Source organism: Onychomys torridus, chromosome 3 (assembly GCF_903995425.1).
Source record: "Onychomys torridus chromosome 3, mOncTor1.1, whole genome shotgun sequence".
Lineage (NCBI taxonomy): Eukaryota > Metazoa > Chordata > Mammalia > Rodentia > Cricetidae > Onychomys > Onychomys torridus.
In genome coordinates, this window is record NC_050445.1 from 82,634,907 (window position 1) to 82,651,584 (window position 16,678).

At 40.1% G+C, this 16,678-nt stretch overlaps 1 protein-coding gene across 3 annotated transcripts in view; it reads right to left on the bottom strand.

Moving 5' to 3' along the window:
* Window positions 1-355: 355 nt before the first annotated feature.
* Pus7 (pseudouridine synthase 7) overlaps window positions 356-16,678 on the bottom strand; it is a 49,035-nt gene continuing 32,712 nt past the window's right edge. For all 3 annotated transcript variants that reach the window (XM_036181170.1, XM_036181169.1, XM_036181168.1), the window contains 9 exons: window positions 15,615-15,743; window positions 14,639-14,764; window positions 10,990-11,051; window positions 10,176-10,336; window positions 9,311-9,437; window positions 8,376-8,477; window positions 2,125-2,254; window positions 1,030-1,121; window positions 356-624 (listed from right to left, as the gene is read on the bottom strand). In XM_036181170.1, coding sequence (XP_036037063.1) covers window positions 488-624; window positions 1,030-1,121; window positions 2,125-2,254; window positions 8,376-8,477; window positions 9,311-9,437; window positions 10,176-10,336; window positions 10,990-11,051; window positions 14,639-14,764; window positions 15,615-15,743 — 1,066 coding nt within the window. In that variant the 3' untranslated portion in view covers window positions 356-487. The remainder of the gene's footprint in view (window positions 625-1,029; window positions 1,122-2,124; window positions 2,255-8,375; window positions 8,478-9,310; window positions 9,438-10,175; window positions 10,337-10,989; window positions 11,052-14,638; window positions 14,765-15,614; window positions 15,744-16,678) is intronic.

Genomic DNA, 16,678 nt, shown 5'->3' on the forward strand with positions numbered 1-16,678 from the left:
ATGTTTTGTTATCATTGAACCCACATGAGTACAGTGTGTTAAGTATGTACTCTAATTTCCATAGTCAAGATCTGTTGGCTGCATTTGCTCTTGAGATGAATCACTGTGTATCCCCATCATGGACTTATGAAAATTTCTGGTGTTTGAACTTCAGGAGCACAGCAAAACCTAAAACTGCTCCTTTAAACCAAAGTCCCCTTTATTGTTATAAAGCCAAAAAGCTGATGCTGTAGTAGGATTTAAGCACCTAAAGTATATTCTGACCAATTTATATCTTCTGAGCTATAATTGGGATCCTCAGGATTTGTATATGTGTACAAACATTGTAAATTTTTTCTTTAAGCTGATAAAAACTTTAAAAAATACAAATAATCCTTTACTATAAAAATTTTAAAAATCAAATTATGAGTCAGCAATTGAAAAAGAGAAGAACAGGAGGTCATTGAGCAGGTACTTGTCTGCATCGCCTCTCTGAAGAACGCACTACTCATCGTAGCCAGTTTGTGTTCAGCTGGGTCTGATTCTTGATGCTGGTGTCCATTTTTAGCACTTCTCGAATGGCCATGGTGGCGTAAGTAGATGGAGGGAGAGAAAAGTCCATCTTCAGAGCCCTGTATTTGCCTTCTACCAGGAAAGAAAGAAGTGCACGGTCAGAGACTGAAAGTCGCTGCAGGCTGACCGAAGACCCCAGACCCCCCAGCTGTACCCTTTCCTTAGGGTCCTGTTCCCCAAGGGTCCTCAGAGGATGAGACCACGGAAATGAGAGCACATCCAGCTGGATGAATGTGGCAACTTTATTCAGGATAACAGAGCAGGTAGGGCTGGCAAGATGGCTCATTAAGTAAAAGTACCTTCCACGAAGCCTGATGACTTGAATTTGATCCCTGGGACTCATTTGATCTCTTCAGTCCAGTGAAGGGTACCGGCTCCTACAGGTTCTTGTGTTCTCTCTCTGTCTCTCTCACCACCACCCTTCCCCCCGCCACCTCCCCCCCCCCCAAAAAAACTCTTCACATCATGCTTATTTACCAGAAGCAAAAATTGGTGGTGGTTTTCCTTCTAGGTTGTCCACATCCGTGTTGAAAAGTGGAATTTTAGGATCATTATATGCAACGACTTCCCTTCAAAATACATAAAGATAAGCATGAATGTGAACACTCACAAATGGCACAAAGCTCTTCATCCCCATTTGTGGAGCAAGAAAAACATACAGGTTGACTAGTAAGCCTCCTCCAGAACAGAACAGGCCAGATTTTAGGCATAACAACTGTTTTTCCCTTACTTTATAATAGATGACAAATGCTATCAGAGGATGGAAATGACCTGGAAGGTTTCTCTAGCTGGTAGACTTCATTTTGTATAGGGGAATTGGAAGTAACCATGGCATTTACATTCCCACCACAGTGGGCACCACTGCCATCACCTTCTTATGAGAGAAACTGCTCCCCAGAGCATGGAAGATAAAATCCAACTCTACCAAATTCATACCCATTGCCAGGAAAAAAAGAGAAGAAAGAATTTCCTGGCAATGTGCAACTAGTTCAGCATTTCATTTTAAAGTTAGAAAACTATCAAAGGTAGCTTTTAAAATAGATGCACATTTTAAATTCTAATTTTATTTAGTATGTATGAGTGCTTTGTCTGAATGTGTGTCTGTGCATGATGTGTGAGTGCTAGAAGAGGTTGTGAAGCCCCTGGAACTGGAGTTACAGAACTGCCATGTGGGTGCTGAGAACTGAACCCTGGTCCTCTTGAGGAGTAGTGAGTGCTCTTAACTGCTTAGTTATCTTTCTAGCTCCAGAATCAAATGGAAGTTTTATAGAGAAAGGTAAGAAAGTTCATTTTCTGTGTATCTGTTCAGTAAGTCAGGGATGCCAACAAAATATAAAAGAAGTAATTTTCACTGCATGACTGCAGTCAACACTAAGTTCTTGATCACTTGAAAAATACCAACAGTGGCAGTAGTGACAGCAGTGATCAGGACAGTCAACAGCTATGGAGCACTTACATGCTGGATTCTAAGCACAGAAACACACACACACACACACAAACACACACACACACAAAGCAAAACCTTTTGGTTCTATAAAATGCTCCACTTCCGTATCCTTAGTCTATACTCACCAGCTGACATTCTGAGGCCGAATAATGATCTTTCGATAGGCACCCGATAAGGAGTAATCTCGAATTGTGTGTCTCATGTTGTCAATATCAAGATTGTCTGCAGTGAGCATTTCCCTGTAGGCTTCACTAACTGATACAAAACACAAACAGTTAATTGGAATGCAGTCTGTCAGCACGTTAACTTGAACTATAGTAAAAATGGCATAACATGTAACTCCAGCTTATAACCCAGAGGCCTAAAAGGTGCGACCTCCAGCTTCAGTGCTGTCACCCTGTGGCTTTATTTTTGTAATCAGCTATGGGGCTTGTGACATAAAGATCCCCAGCTAACTTCAAAAACTTACATGGAGTTTGTAAATACAATTTATATACGGTGACTCTAAATCTAATGTTCTCTTATGTGTCATCTGTGGGAACTATTACACAAGCCACAATATTAGAAAGTTCCTCCCATTGCAAACAGGTTCTGTTTTCTTATAGGCTCTGTTGATGTCTGTGAAACATGGTAGATTAGCTGTCCTTACAAACATCCAGTAAGCATTGGAGCTATAAGTCCTTTCATGTGGCTTTGGTTCTTTCAACTGTGTCTCCTCTGACATTTTTGGTTTTATCTGCCCCAGAGTAAGAGGATTCAACAGGCACTCCAGATACTTTACTTTTGTTGTTGTTTTTCTTTTCTTTTTTTTTTTAAGTTTTATAAATTCTTTATTGACAAATAATTCACATAGTATACAATTTGCCTATTTGCACAATTTGATAGATTTTAGTCCAGCATCCTCATAGGCCCCTGACACCATTACCACTTCCTGTTTTAGAGCATCACTGTCTTCAATTTCATACACACATATAAAGTGTGGTGATTACATTCTACCTTATTTTTTTAAATGAACAAAGTATTTGCAATAGTAACCATTTTTAAATTCACAATTCAGTGTCATGAATTACATTCAAGATATTAATTGACTCTCTCCTTCCATATTCTCCCCCCTCTTCGAGGTTTTTCTCTCTCCCTCTCTCTCTCAATAAAGCTCTAGAAAGGTTAAAAAAAGATATTAATTACACTCATGATATTCATTAGTTATACTCATGATATTAATTATATTTTGGTATTCATTGATTACACTTGCAGTATTCATTTAATAACTATATTTACGATATTCATTAATTACATTAATTGTATTGATTTATTACCTTCATATTATGTCCTGATACTACTGTCTGTTTGTGGGGCTTTTCCATCACATAAAACAGAAACTCTGTACCTAGGAAATCATTGCTCTGTATTCCTTTCTTCTCCATCTTGAGTTAATGTCTGATCTTGCTGTCTCTATGAATTTGTATATTCTATATATTTCATATAATACAATTCTATAGTATTTGTCCTTTTTAAAATTTTTAATTAATTAATTTTTGTATTATCAGCTTGATACAGTATAAATTCTCATCCTAATAGTGAAATGTTTCATTGAGGTTTGCTCAGTAATTGAGTAAAACCACACCTTATAATAAGCCACAGTCATACTAGGGTCCCCCTGCTATATAGCCTCCCTGGTTCTGTGGGTTGCAGTCTGATTGTCCTTTGCTTTACCTCTAGCATCTACTTATGAGTGAGTACATACCATGTTTGTCCTTCTGTGTTTGGGTTACCTCACTCATTGTTTTTCTATTTATTTATTGGAGAGAGGGTTTCCCTGTGTAGTCCTGGATCTAGCTATGTAGACCAGCCTGGTTGTAAACTTAGAAAACCACCTGCCGAGCCAGGCAGTGGTGGTGCACGCCTGTAATCCCAGCACTCAGGAGGCAGAGGCAGGTGGATCTCTGTGAGTTTGAGACCAGCCTGGTCTACAGAGCTAGTCCAGGACAGGCTCCAAAGCTACAGAGAAACCCTGTCTCAAAAAACCAAAAAAAAAAAAAAAAGAAAACCACCTGCCTTTGCCTCCCTGAAACCATGGGCCACTACACACCCAGCCCAGACACTTTTTTATTAAATATTTTTTCATTTTATTAATTGTGTGTCAGTGTGTGTGAGAGAGAGGGGGGGGGATGCGTGACTAGAGCTGAGTGGGCACTGAGCATATGTGGAAGACAGGGTGCACATATGGAGGCCAGAGGGCAACACTGTGGAGCTGGTCCTTTCCCTGACTTCACATGTGTTCTAGGGACTTAACATAGGTTGCCAAACTTGGGTGTCATACAGCAAGTGCATTTTTACCCATCTTGCTGGCTCTTAATATTTTTTTTTCCTTTTTGGAGATAAGGTCTCACCATGTACTCCTGGTTGGTCTCAAACTCACAGAGATCATACTGCCTCTGCTTCCTGAGTGTTAGAATTAAAGGTGTGCGCCACCATGCACAGCCTTTGTGACCCTTGATATTTTTTCATCTATTCATCTATCTATCTATCAATCAATCAATTGTTCGATTGTGCATGCAGTGTTCTGCAGGCCAGAATAGGGCACCGGATCTCATTGCAGATGGTTATAAACCATCATGTGGTTGCTGGGAATTGAACTCAGGACCTCTGGAAGAACAGCTGGTGCTCTTAACCTCTGAGCCATCTCTCCAGCCCCACCCTTTATATATAAATGTTTTTCGAGACAGGGTTTCTCTGTGTAGCTTTGAAGCCTGTCCTGGAACTCACTCTGTAGCCCAGGCTGGCCTCGAACTCACAGAGATCCACCTGTCTCTGCCTGCCAAGTGCTAGGATTAAAGGCGTGCGCCACCACTGCCCAGCGGATATTTTATAAGCTACCATAGAACTAATTTTTCTTTTCATGATTAAAAAAATTTTTATTTATGTAAATGTATGTATATCTGTGTGTAAGTATGTATGTCTATGTGTGTGGGTACCTATGGAGGCCAAAAGGCACTGGAAACCCCTTGGGCTTAAGTTGAAGGCAGATGTATGCTGGGAACTGAACTCAGGTTGTCTGGAAGCCTAACAATCTTTCTTGACTACTGGGCCATCTCTCTAGAATGTTGCTATATAGCTCAGGTGTGGGAGCTCACAGACGTTTCCCTGTGAGATCTGAGTCTGCCTGACACAGCAGAGTGCATGAGGGGATGATTTGATCACAGGCAAGGTCACCAGGTGGCTGGAAGGGTCTGCACTTGGCTGTGACTCGGTGGTTTTTTGCTCTGCCCCTTGGCATTCCTTTAAAACCTTTGGCAGAGGCAGTCAGAGCTTGATGGATAAAGACCTAAGTTCTCCCGAGGCTAGTCTATGTTTCTGTCTCTCTCTCTAGCTATATTTCTATCTAATATTTCCTGCTGCTCTTGTTCAAGAGCACCCTAGGGAAAAGTGGGGGTGAGATGGGCCCCCCCACACTCAGGAGCCTTTAATTAACAACCTTCCTCCTTCAGCTTCTCCAGTATTATGGCAATGGCATGTGTAACTGCTTGAACATCTGACTGCTCAGCATGTCTATGAGAATTTACATTCAATGCTTTCGGCACTTCTTATTTTTTCTATTACAAACATTAACTTCATCTTACATTATTTACAAATATAAGACGATTTAGGAATATAGTCAATTCATTTATTCAAGTTAGTCATTAAAAATGCTGGAAATACAGGGACAAGGAAATAAGACAGCCTCATCCCCTAAGAACTTCTTGGTACTAGATGTGCCCAAGTCATAGGTCCAAATGCTTAACTTTTCTAGTAGGGTGTGTCCCTTTCAGGGCTACAGGGTTTCATGAACAGCTTTGTCAAATGTCCAAGTTCCAGGTACTGAGAGGAATAAGGAAGAAGAGGGAGAACATTCTTTTTCTTTCTGTGATGGCCGATTGAGACTGTCAGCTTGACTTGGTGTACCAATTAGTTTTTGTTAACTTGATACAAACTAGTGAGTCAACTGGGAGAAGGGAACATCAACTAAGGAACCGCTTCCATCAGACTGGTCTTCGGTGTCTGCAGAAATCATATTCCTGATTTCTGGTTAATGTAGGAGTGTCTAGCCCATGGTGGGTGGTGCTATACCTGGACAGGTGGTCCTAGGTTGTCTAAGGAAGGTAGCTGAGCAAGGCAGAGGAATCAAGCCCATAAGCAGCTTTCATCTACTTCCTCTATCTGTTCCTGCTTGAGTTCCCATCCTGACCTCCCTCAATGATGGCGTGTGATGGGGAGTTGTGTGAGCCAAATACATCCTTTTCGCCCCAGGTTGTTTCTGGTCATGGTGCTTTATCACAGGAACAGAAACAAAACAAGGATACTTGGGCGGCAAACTGGTAACCACTTTTTCTTCTCATGTTTCAGCTGAGCCTGCCCCACCACTATTGACAGGGAAACCCAGGAGACTTTGTTTTTGATCAGACCAATTAACTAGGCTACCTTTCTAGTACCAGTGATGGCGGTTCTGGAAGAGCCTAGCATGTGAGTCAGAGGACTCAGTGGGCAAGACTCACTCTTAATCTCTAGCATGCAGATAGCTATAATCAAGTGAGCCAAGGCCTCCCATAAATCCCTTTTCTTATCTCTATTTATGCTATCTGTTCCAGGAGGTTCCTGATTAAAAAAAAGGTGTGCATTTTTCTTTTTCTTAAAAGGACAATTTTATTAGAGTTTAAAAGAAAAATTCCAAAGAAGGGAAGTTGTAGATCTCAGCAGCTGACCAGAGGAGGGAGATAGAGATGAGGAATAAAGAAAGCCATGCCATGAGTCAGGCATGGAGGTCAGCCACATGGCAAAAAACAGTGGGGGGCGAGAGGGAAGGAGGGAGTGTGTGTGTGTGTGTGTGTGTGTGTGTGTGTGTGTGTGTGTGTGTGTGTGTCACACTCAGAGAAAGAATAAGGAAGCCCAAAGTATCAGAAAAAGCATACTTGTGCTCTGGCCTACATCAAAAAGAAAAAAGAAAAGTTACACCTCAGAAAGGCAGAATCAACAGACCCTCACAGCAGCTGTGTGGCAATTACCAGTTTTAACATCTTGAGCTTTCTCCTTGGTTGCTGCCAAGGGAAGCAGATTACACTCTTCCCTGCCCACCTTTCCTTATTCTCTCTTGTTCAGTCCACTCCCTTCTCTTCAGTGAAGTCAGTCAGTGTAGGTAACAGAAGAAGAGCAATGTGGGATGATTTACATGTTAGATTTCTATAAACCTGGCTAGAAGTATCCAATCATCCAAGGACTTTAGTCCTAATCTTTTTGGTTTGTTTTGAGATAGGATTTAGAAGCCTTGTAAGTTTTGTAGCCTTGGCTGTCCTGGTCCTCAATCTGTAAACCAGGCTGGCCTCAAACTCATAGAGATCTGCCTGCCTCTGGCTCTAGAGTGTGGGGATTAAAGGGATTTGTCACCACTGCCTGGCTTCCTAATCATTTTCTTTTTTTTGCTTTTTGGTTCTTCGAGACAGGGTTTCTCTGTGTAACAGCCTTGGCTGTCCTGGAACTCAGAGATTTGCCTGCCTCTGCCTCCCAAGTGCTGGGATTAAAGGCTGACACCACCACCGCCCGGCTCCTAATCATTTTCTAACTTAAACAAACTCAAGGAATGGAATATTAGTAAGTAGAACTCTGGCCCTTTAACCAAGAAAAACTATTTTAACAGAAAAATATTATCCACAGGCCAGTGCTGGCTAAGTTCTGGTCAGTTCTTTCAAACTGCTCAAAACCATTCAGAAATAATGACAAAAAGTCTGGAGAATGGGAAGTAATACAGACGATTCTAATTTCCTTTTCTCAGTTTGCCATCCAGCTTATAAGCTGAGGCAACCCTCCAACCTCAGCACATGGATCACAGGCCATGACATTGCAGTGGGATAGCTTCTAATTTAAATTATCCTCCTGAATACATTCCTTTCCAGGAGACCATCGTGTGTGTGTGTGTGTGTGTGTGTGTGTGTGTGTGTGTGTGTGTGTGTGTAATGTGTACATATGCATACACACATATATGATATATACATTACATAAATAAATTATATGATATATTAATATTTATTTTTAATAAATTTATTTTAATATATTTGTTATACACACACACATATAAACTTTTATATAGGGCTTTCTATGTAGCCCTGGTGGCTTGGGTATTTGCTTTATAGACCAGGCTAGACTTGAACTCACATAGATCTGTCAGCCTCTGCTGGGATTAGCCATCACACTCAGCTGTTTGTAGGTTTTTGAAGGCTAAATCTGTATTAAAGAAAGCTTTAAGATTATATTTCAAATATTGATTTTCCCCTGCTTCATTCTTGGCTACTGATAGCTTAATCATGTTACACTTGTTTTAAATCGTTGGCTCAAACATGGAACTTACTTTTATGTTTGGGGTAGATAACATCAAAACCAGGCAGGGGCATCACCACATCATGAATGGAGTAATTATTAACATCCTCTTCCTCAATGTAGGTGGCTGTGGCTGCAAAAACCCACAAGTAAACAGCAGGTTAAGAAAAAGCATCATCATGAATTCAGGCTCCTACCAGAATACTTACCAGTAGTACTGCAACAGAGTAATGCAGGCAAAGTGTCTAGTGTAAGACTAGAAACACGGTAAACATTTCATAGTGGACAGAATATTAGCATTTCTTTTTTTTTTTTTTTAATTATTTTATTATTTAGTGTGTATGGATGTTTTGCCTGCATGTATGTCTGTGCACCATGTGTGGGCAGTATTCCCAGAGGCCAGAAAAGGGTGTTGGATCCCCTGAATATGCAGTTATAGACAGTTGTGAGCCACCATGTAAGTGCTGGGGATTGAACCTGGCTCCTCTGGAAGAACAGCTAGTGCTCTTTACAACTGAGTCATAGCTTTAGACCCACATAAACATTTCTTATGCTAAAGTTTCAGACCATTCCATTATGTTCAGTAAAGTCAGCTCTGGCCTGGTGCTCTCCTGAAAAAAACTCTTTAAAACTGCCTGATGACACAATGAAACACTGACACACATCCACAAATATAGATATTTTGAAGAATCAGATTAACAATTGTAAAGGACTTTTAGCCAATACTGGCCCAAAGTTTCTTCTGCTACACTAGCTAGAGACCCAGAATGGAGGCCCAGACTTAGCTGCTTACCCAAAACATATACATATTTTATTATTGGTGATAAAAACTATCATGTGGCCTATCCATCTTCCACTTACTACACATCTCTTTCTTAAGTAGTAGCCATGCTAGATTTCAAAAACACTGCTATAAAATATCTGAGTCCTAATTTGGCTAAATGACAATAGTATATGCCATTTTACCTCCTTTGAGAACAAGGTCTCCTGGGACAGGTTTCAGCCCGTAGTCTTCTATCCTTTTGCTCACCATGTTATTCCACACATAGCTTTGATAACTATGGATATACATTAAGCGATTATTTCTTGGTATCTGCAGAGAAGGGAGAAGTAGGCAAAGAAACAATTCTGAACATTTAAAGTGCCATTTTCCGAGATATTTTGCTCATTTAGTGGTAATCCTAACACAAGAAACTCAGACTTCAAATCGAATTGTGGTGCTGGGATGTAGCTCAGTGGGAAGGCACACACACATAGACTACGCTTGCCAATATTATGTCCTTGACTGAAAACACACTAACAGGCAACTACTTAGCTACTTCCTGCTGAACTCTCTTCCTTAGGTAGTTTAAAGCTCCAATGAAGATGATGACCAAGGAATGACTGGACAATGGGGTCAGACCAATGGCTCAGCAGGTAAAGGCACTTGTGCCAAGCCTGACTACCTGAATGTGACCTCTGAGGACAGACATAATATAGAGAATGAACTCTCAGATGTTCTGATCCCTACCTGTGTGCCCGAGTCCATGCAAAGACACAAAGAAATGAGTGTACATTGGCTTCTAAATTGGTCAAATCCCATTCAATTACATTAAATTCAATTGACAATTATATTTTCCATAAATACTTTCTTGAACCTCTAATGTTAATAAACACCAACAGCATTTCTCACATCTCATCATCTTCCAGGGTCAGAATGAAGCACACTCAAGTAAATTCCTTTGAAGACTACTAAGGATTCTTATTTGCTGTTGTTTCAAAATTTTTTAAGTTCATGTTTAAAAAGCATTAGCCACCTTGAGTCAGTGCCTGATTCACAAATTGCACTCACTATGCCAAATGCAGAGACTATATTCTTCATTCCATATTTTGAAAGTCCTCGAAGCAGCTGACCTTCCACACACCTTTTGACAGGTAGTTTTTTGAGAGCAGAGGCTGGATCTTTGGTCTTGGCCCATTCTTCTCTGCATTTTACCAAGTATCCCTTTTCAGCTGTAGGAAAAGAAAAGCTACCATCAAACTTCTCCAACAGAAAAATATGTATCACTTAACATGATTCATAGGGAACATAAAACTGGGAAAACATTCATGTGTAATGAAGAAGCTCACAGTCACCCAAAAGCAAAAACATGGAACCCCCAAAGAGATTACTTCTCTTTGGCTCTGTAAACAACAAGAGCTACTATTCACCATCACTTCAACTAAGGAGGAGGTTTAACCTTCTCTTTACCCCGTACTGTTTGCTTTAAAATGAAAAACAAAAATTTTTAGCTCAAATATGAATAGTTACCTAAAGTGAATATAAATATAAATTCGACAATTTATAAACTATCAGTTAAATCCCCTTTTTACAGTAGTTTTAAAGATATTTCCAGGAAAAAATTTAGTCATTATACTATGCTTTAACAAAATGATCATACATATAAGTTTCCTATAAATTCAGAGAATTTGTAGTAACTGAAGAGAAATAAACTATTTAAACATGCATGAATAAATTGGATGAATAAGGAGCTAGAATATAAAAAAAAAACAAAAAACAAAAAACTTTAAAAAAACAACCTGCAGTTACTTTTACTTAAAGTGATTCCATGAATATCTAGCTATACACCCTATGCATTTTATTTTAACACAAAAATTTTTCTCACCTCCAGAACGGGGCTTCAGTATTAAATCCATGACTTCTGTCCAGGAATTCTGTAGAATAGCTCTAGAATTAAACAGTAATTACTTACTTACCCTTGCATAAGATAAGCTTTGTATGCTCAACTGTTGAGAAGGCAAGAAGAAACACTTATGAATTTATTAAATTTAAAAAGTATGTAGGGAAATTATGACACAGACTTCAGTGACACAGCTTCTATGGGGCTAGAAGGATGGCTCACTTATTAAGAGTTGAGTATTGCTCTTGTAGAGGACCTGAGTTTGATTCCCTGCAACTTACAGCTGCCTGTAACTCCAGTGGATCTGCTGCCCTCTTCTGGCCTCTATGTGCATTATATTCAACATGCACAAACTCACAAACAGATATACACTCTGCAGAAGACTTGGATTCAGTTTCTAAATACCCAGTCATAAATGGGACATCATTTCATTTCCTCCAAAGAGCAGGGCACCAGAAAAGGAGGAAGTATAAAGAGTGCAGAAGCTGAAGGATGGGATGGGGAAGGAGCTGACTTCTGAGCATGCTCTATTGACATGACTATTGCACTTTGAACTCACAGCAGCTGTGACTGCTCATACAAGATTCCCAGAAAACTGGTCCTGTTAATGTCATGTCATAGAATGGAGGGCACATTTTCTTCAGTGATAAGTTGTCCATGCTTCTGTAAACAACTCTAATGGACCTCAATGGGACACATTTAGAACACATGTAAGTGAATGTGTAGAAAGCTGGGAAGAAGCAGGCAATTAGAGTGGGGAGGGGGAAGAGGGTGTGTGTAGAATGATTGAATATATATATATATATATATATATATATATATATATGAAAATAATGAAAACAATTAGAGCATGTAATTAATATATGCCAGGAAAAAACATTAAAAAAGTTTGGATTGTCCTTTTGCTATGGGGTGTAAGAGTTTTTCATGTTTTTACATATTCTGGATCCATCTTCTGTTGAGATATATTGAGATTTGGCATTTCCCCTTAGGAAACCTTACGATGATATAGTAAGTTCTATGAAGGTAGGGAATAGTCTGACATTGTGAAAATAAATTGTTTGGAACTCTGAACTAACTTGTACTGACTTTTGGGCATATTATGCAACTTCTCTTTCTGAGTAAGTCTGACAGCAATTTACTGAGCAATTATTTGCAGTAATTTTCTTTGGGATGCAAAACCATAGGGTTACATGGCTGTGCTTCTGCTAAGTTAATTAAAAATACATAGGTGGATACAACCCTTCCTTAAATGTTCTGTGCCACAACAATCAGCGTCTATATTATGCTAATCCATATATTCTATTAGCTACTGTAGTGGCTTTTTCTTCCTCAGTGAGGGTGATGTAGTCTAGGGCTTCATGTATAGTAGGCAAGCACTCATTAGCTGAGCCACATTCTAGTCCTAAACTTTCCTCTTGTTCTTATTCTAAATTAGCAGATCATTCTATGTTGCTGGCCTGGTCTTTCATAGTCCTAATCAGCTGCCCAGGACTAGACTCCACTGTGCCTGTGTGGCCTTAATTTAGAAAGAATTCTACTTACTAATTACTTAGTATATTTTAAGCACAGAAATAGATGCTGCATAAACACCATCTTCATTCTTAGCCTTCTGTGAAGTTGGGATTATTTCCACTTTATAGAGGAGTAGTTTGAGGCTCAGCACTCAAGCATCACTTTACAACACTACCTGAGAGAGGCATAGGAGCAGACCAATCCCTTGATCCTTGTAAAATCATATAAGCAAACACAACTTGATACTGAAAAAATGGATGAGAGAAAACTCTTATTTCTACTATTTAATTAGCCTGCTTGGGAGCCCTCCTGAAACGCAGCCTCTGTACTTGCTGAAACAGAAGGAAGAACAAGTGTTCTCAGACAGCATTCACTATAGCTACCATCACTCTAACTCCCACACAATTAGTTACTGTATTTGGCAATCCCTGCTGGACAGCAGGATTCCCACAGCATGTTTACAAAACTAACCTCATTTATTGGTGAGATTTCTACTGTAATAATTTTTACTCTGGAAGGCTTTCCTATTACCTAAGTGTGAACCAAGCTCTTAAATTCTACATTACTAATGGTATTTTCTAGGGTTTTCTTGAAAGGGTAGGGGAGGACAGATGAAAGATTAATCAAATGGAACTTGTGAGTTGAGAGATCATAGTGTGCATGCCTTGGGTCTGCGTACCCCGGGCCTGTGTTACTTATCTTTTATGGGTGGCCACTTACTTGCTGAAAAGTAAAAGAGAAGCCAGGTGTGGTGGTGCCCGCCTTTAGTCTCAGCACTCAGGAGGCAGAGGCAGGCTGATCTTGGAGTTTGAGGTCAGCCTGGTATACAGAGTGAGTTCTAGCACAGTCAGGACTACACAGAGAAACCCACTCTCAAAAAAAAAAACAAAAAAACAAACAAACAAAAAAAAAAACCAAAAAGAAAAACAAATAAACAACCCCCCCCCCCCCCCACACACAAAAAAACCCTAAGAGACACCCCCCAGAAGGAGTGGGAGGTGAAATTTAATATTTAGGCCAGGTGGTGGTGATGGTGGTGGTGAACGCCTTTTATCCCAGCATTCGGGAGGCAGAGGCAGTCAGATCTCTGTGAGTTTGAGGCCAGCTTGGGCTACCAAGTGAGTTCCAGGAAAAGGTGTAAAGCTACACAGAGAAACCCTGTCCCGGCAAACCAAAATAAATAAATAAGTAAGTAAGTAAGTAAGTAAGTGAATGAATGAATGAATGAATGAATGAATAAGGTCACATCTTCAACTGTGTGCGTATGTGTTATATACGTGCCTCTAGAGGCTAGAGACCTCCCTCAGTGGCTCTCCAGCTTATTTTTTTCAGACCATTTTTCATTGACTAAGCCAGTCTCGTTGGCCAGAGAGATCAGGCATCCACCTGTCTCCACCTTCCCAATACTGGGGTTACAGATGTGTTCTATCACATCCGCGCTTCTGTGTAGTGCTGGGGATCTGAACCTACGACCTTGTGTAGTAAGCACTTTACTGAGCTGCCTTGTCTCTCCAGACCTCATTTCTTTCTTTCTTTCTTCCTTCCTTCCTTTTTTTTTTTTTAAGAAAGCACACTGTTACACTGACAGAATCCTGAAAGAATCAACACCATTAACAAAAATTTTATTTCTCTTTTATGAGAGGCATCCTGGGGCTGGAAGAGATGGCTCAGAGGTTAAGAACACTGTTGCTCTTCCAGAGGACCCCAGTTCAATTCCCAGCACCCACATGGCAGCTCACAACTGTCTATAACTCCAATTCTGGGTGACCCACCATCTTTACACACAGACATATGTGTAAGCAAAAAAACTAATGCACATAAAATAAAAATAAGTAAGTAAATAAAAATAAAGGATTAAAAAAAAAGGCATCCTTTAGACAGAAATTACAAAATTAAATACAAACCTTTCAACCAACAAAAACTTTTTGAGTCGTCTTCTATATAAATCATCAAAGCACTCCATTGGCAGAGGCAGGCAGATCTCTGTAAATTCAAGGCCAGCTTGGTCTACACAGTAAGTTCCAGGACAGCCAGGGCTGTATAGTGAGATATCTCAAAAAACAAGACAAAACAAAACTCCAAAAATAAAAAGATAAAAGTTAGAAAATCAAATACATACCTTCCAACTTGGTATGTAGGGACAGCTGTGGTCCCAAATCTTTGCATGCCATAGTAGTTAATGAAGCCGGTGTCCTTCAGAGACTGCATGGCTTGCTGCACTTGCTCATCAGTTCCTGTTATATTCCTGCAAGGACCCATATTATCCAGAGGAAAAAATGGACAGTCAAACTCATTTTATGATGCACATTGTAACAGTGCCTCCTGAGGACTCTGTTGATTTGTTAATCAGCTTTTTTTTTTTTTTTTAAGATAGGGTCTCTCAGTGTAGTCCTGAAACTTGTGTTGTTGACCAGACTGGCCTTGAACTCACAGAGATTCCCCCTGCCGCTGTGCATGAACTACCACTGACCAGCTCATTTTAATCAGTTTTAAGTGCAAATTATTTTAAGATGAAGCACATGTGCAATGTGGTGCAGCTTCTTGAACTATGTAGTTCCCAAACTTGTCCACTTCCCCCAGTGAAATGTATTTATTATTCTGCATGTCTTGCTATATAGCCCCTGGCCAGTCTGCAAACCATGTAGTCCAGGTTGACCTTGAAGGAGTCATATGATCTTCTGCCTTTGCCTCTGAGTCTGGGATTATAGGCATGTGCAACTATGCTTGATCCCAAACTGAAACTTAGCCCAAAAGATAACTCTCTCCCAAAGTCATCTAATCTTTCTATGAATGTGTCCATTCTGGCCACCTCATAAGAATTAAATCATAGGCTCTTTATCTTTCAAAACTGGATCTGAAGAACACAGTGTTTCTGAAGGCTATAGGAAGCTTTTGAGGGAGGGATAAAGACCATTTATCAGGAGAAATGCAACACAGTATTTGTTCCCCACTCCTACAGTCCTTGTTCTCCCATCCAGCCCTTCCAATCTGTACCAGCTATCCTGTACCCTATCACCACATATAGAAACTGACCATGGAGACCCAGCTAGCCAGCCCCAGGTCTCCTATCTGTACTCCTACCTGCAGTACTTTACCTGAGAACAACAGTGAAGTGATTTCCTTGAAGCTCTCCCAATTTCAGAGGGGTTTTCTGATAGCTGAAATTACCCAACTTAAAGTTCATCAAGCACTTATTCAGGTGGGCAAGTCTTTGTGCACTTATTCTTTAAAGAAAAATGGAGCAGAGAAAAAGGATCATGAGATCCTGCAGAAAACAAGGGCACACACCAAGGCTGGGATCATTACAAAGACTGCAGAAGGTAACGAGGTGCACTTGTCCTTCCCCCTTGAATTACTCTTGTGCATAACAGCACTGGAACAAATGGGCTTAAACACCAATGGAAACATAAGATGTACAGGATGTTACTTTCTGTACACAGGAGGTAACAAAGGGGATGGTGGCAGACAGCAATCCCACAGGATTGTAAAGAGTGGTCTCTAACATTTAAGAAAAGATTAGCCATAACTGGGCCAGTAAGAAAAATATTGTAAACTCATAACTAAAAGACAACCTTGGAAAACACAAAACACTGATAAGAAAGAAAATTCATTGGCTCATCCCTTGAAAAAAGCATGAGGTCTCTGTATTTCCTCATTCTCGTAAAAAACACATTGAAGGCCGGGCAGTGGTGGTGCAAGTCTTTAATCCCAGCACTCAGGAGGCAGAACCAGGCCAATCTCTGTGAGTTCAAGGCCAGCCTGGTCTCCAAAACGAGTTCCAGGACAGGAGCATAGCTACACAGAGAAACCCTGTCTTGAAAAAACAAAAAAACAAAAACAAAACAAACAAAAAACACATCAAAGATGTGTAAGCTAGAATCATGCAAACCTGCTATCATTTTACACGTGTTCCCATGCTGTTACAATTGTTTGATTAGAAAGTGTTTGTCTTCCTCAACAGGAAATCTATGTAGAAAAGAAAATACTATACTGAAAAGTCTTTGCTCTTCTCTTTCTTTATCCCCATAACCCTCCCCACTTGCAGTTGATGTTAACACCTTCTTTCTTTTTAAATATTTGGTTTATTTTTAATTATGTGTATGTGTAAATAAGTGCAGGTACTCCTGGAGGCCAGAGTCATTGGATTGCCCAATATGGG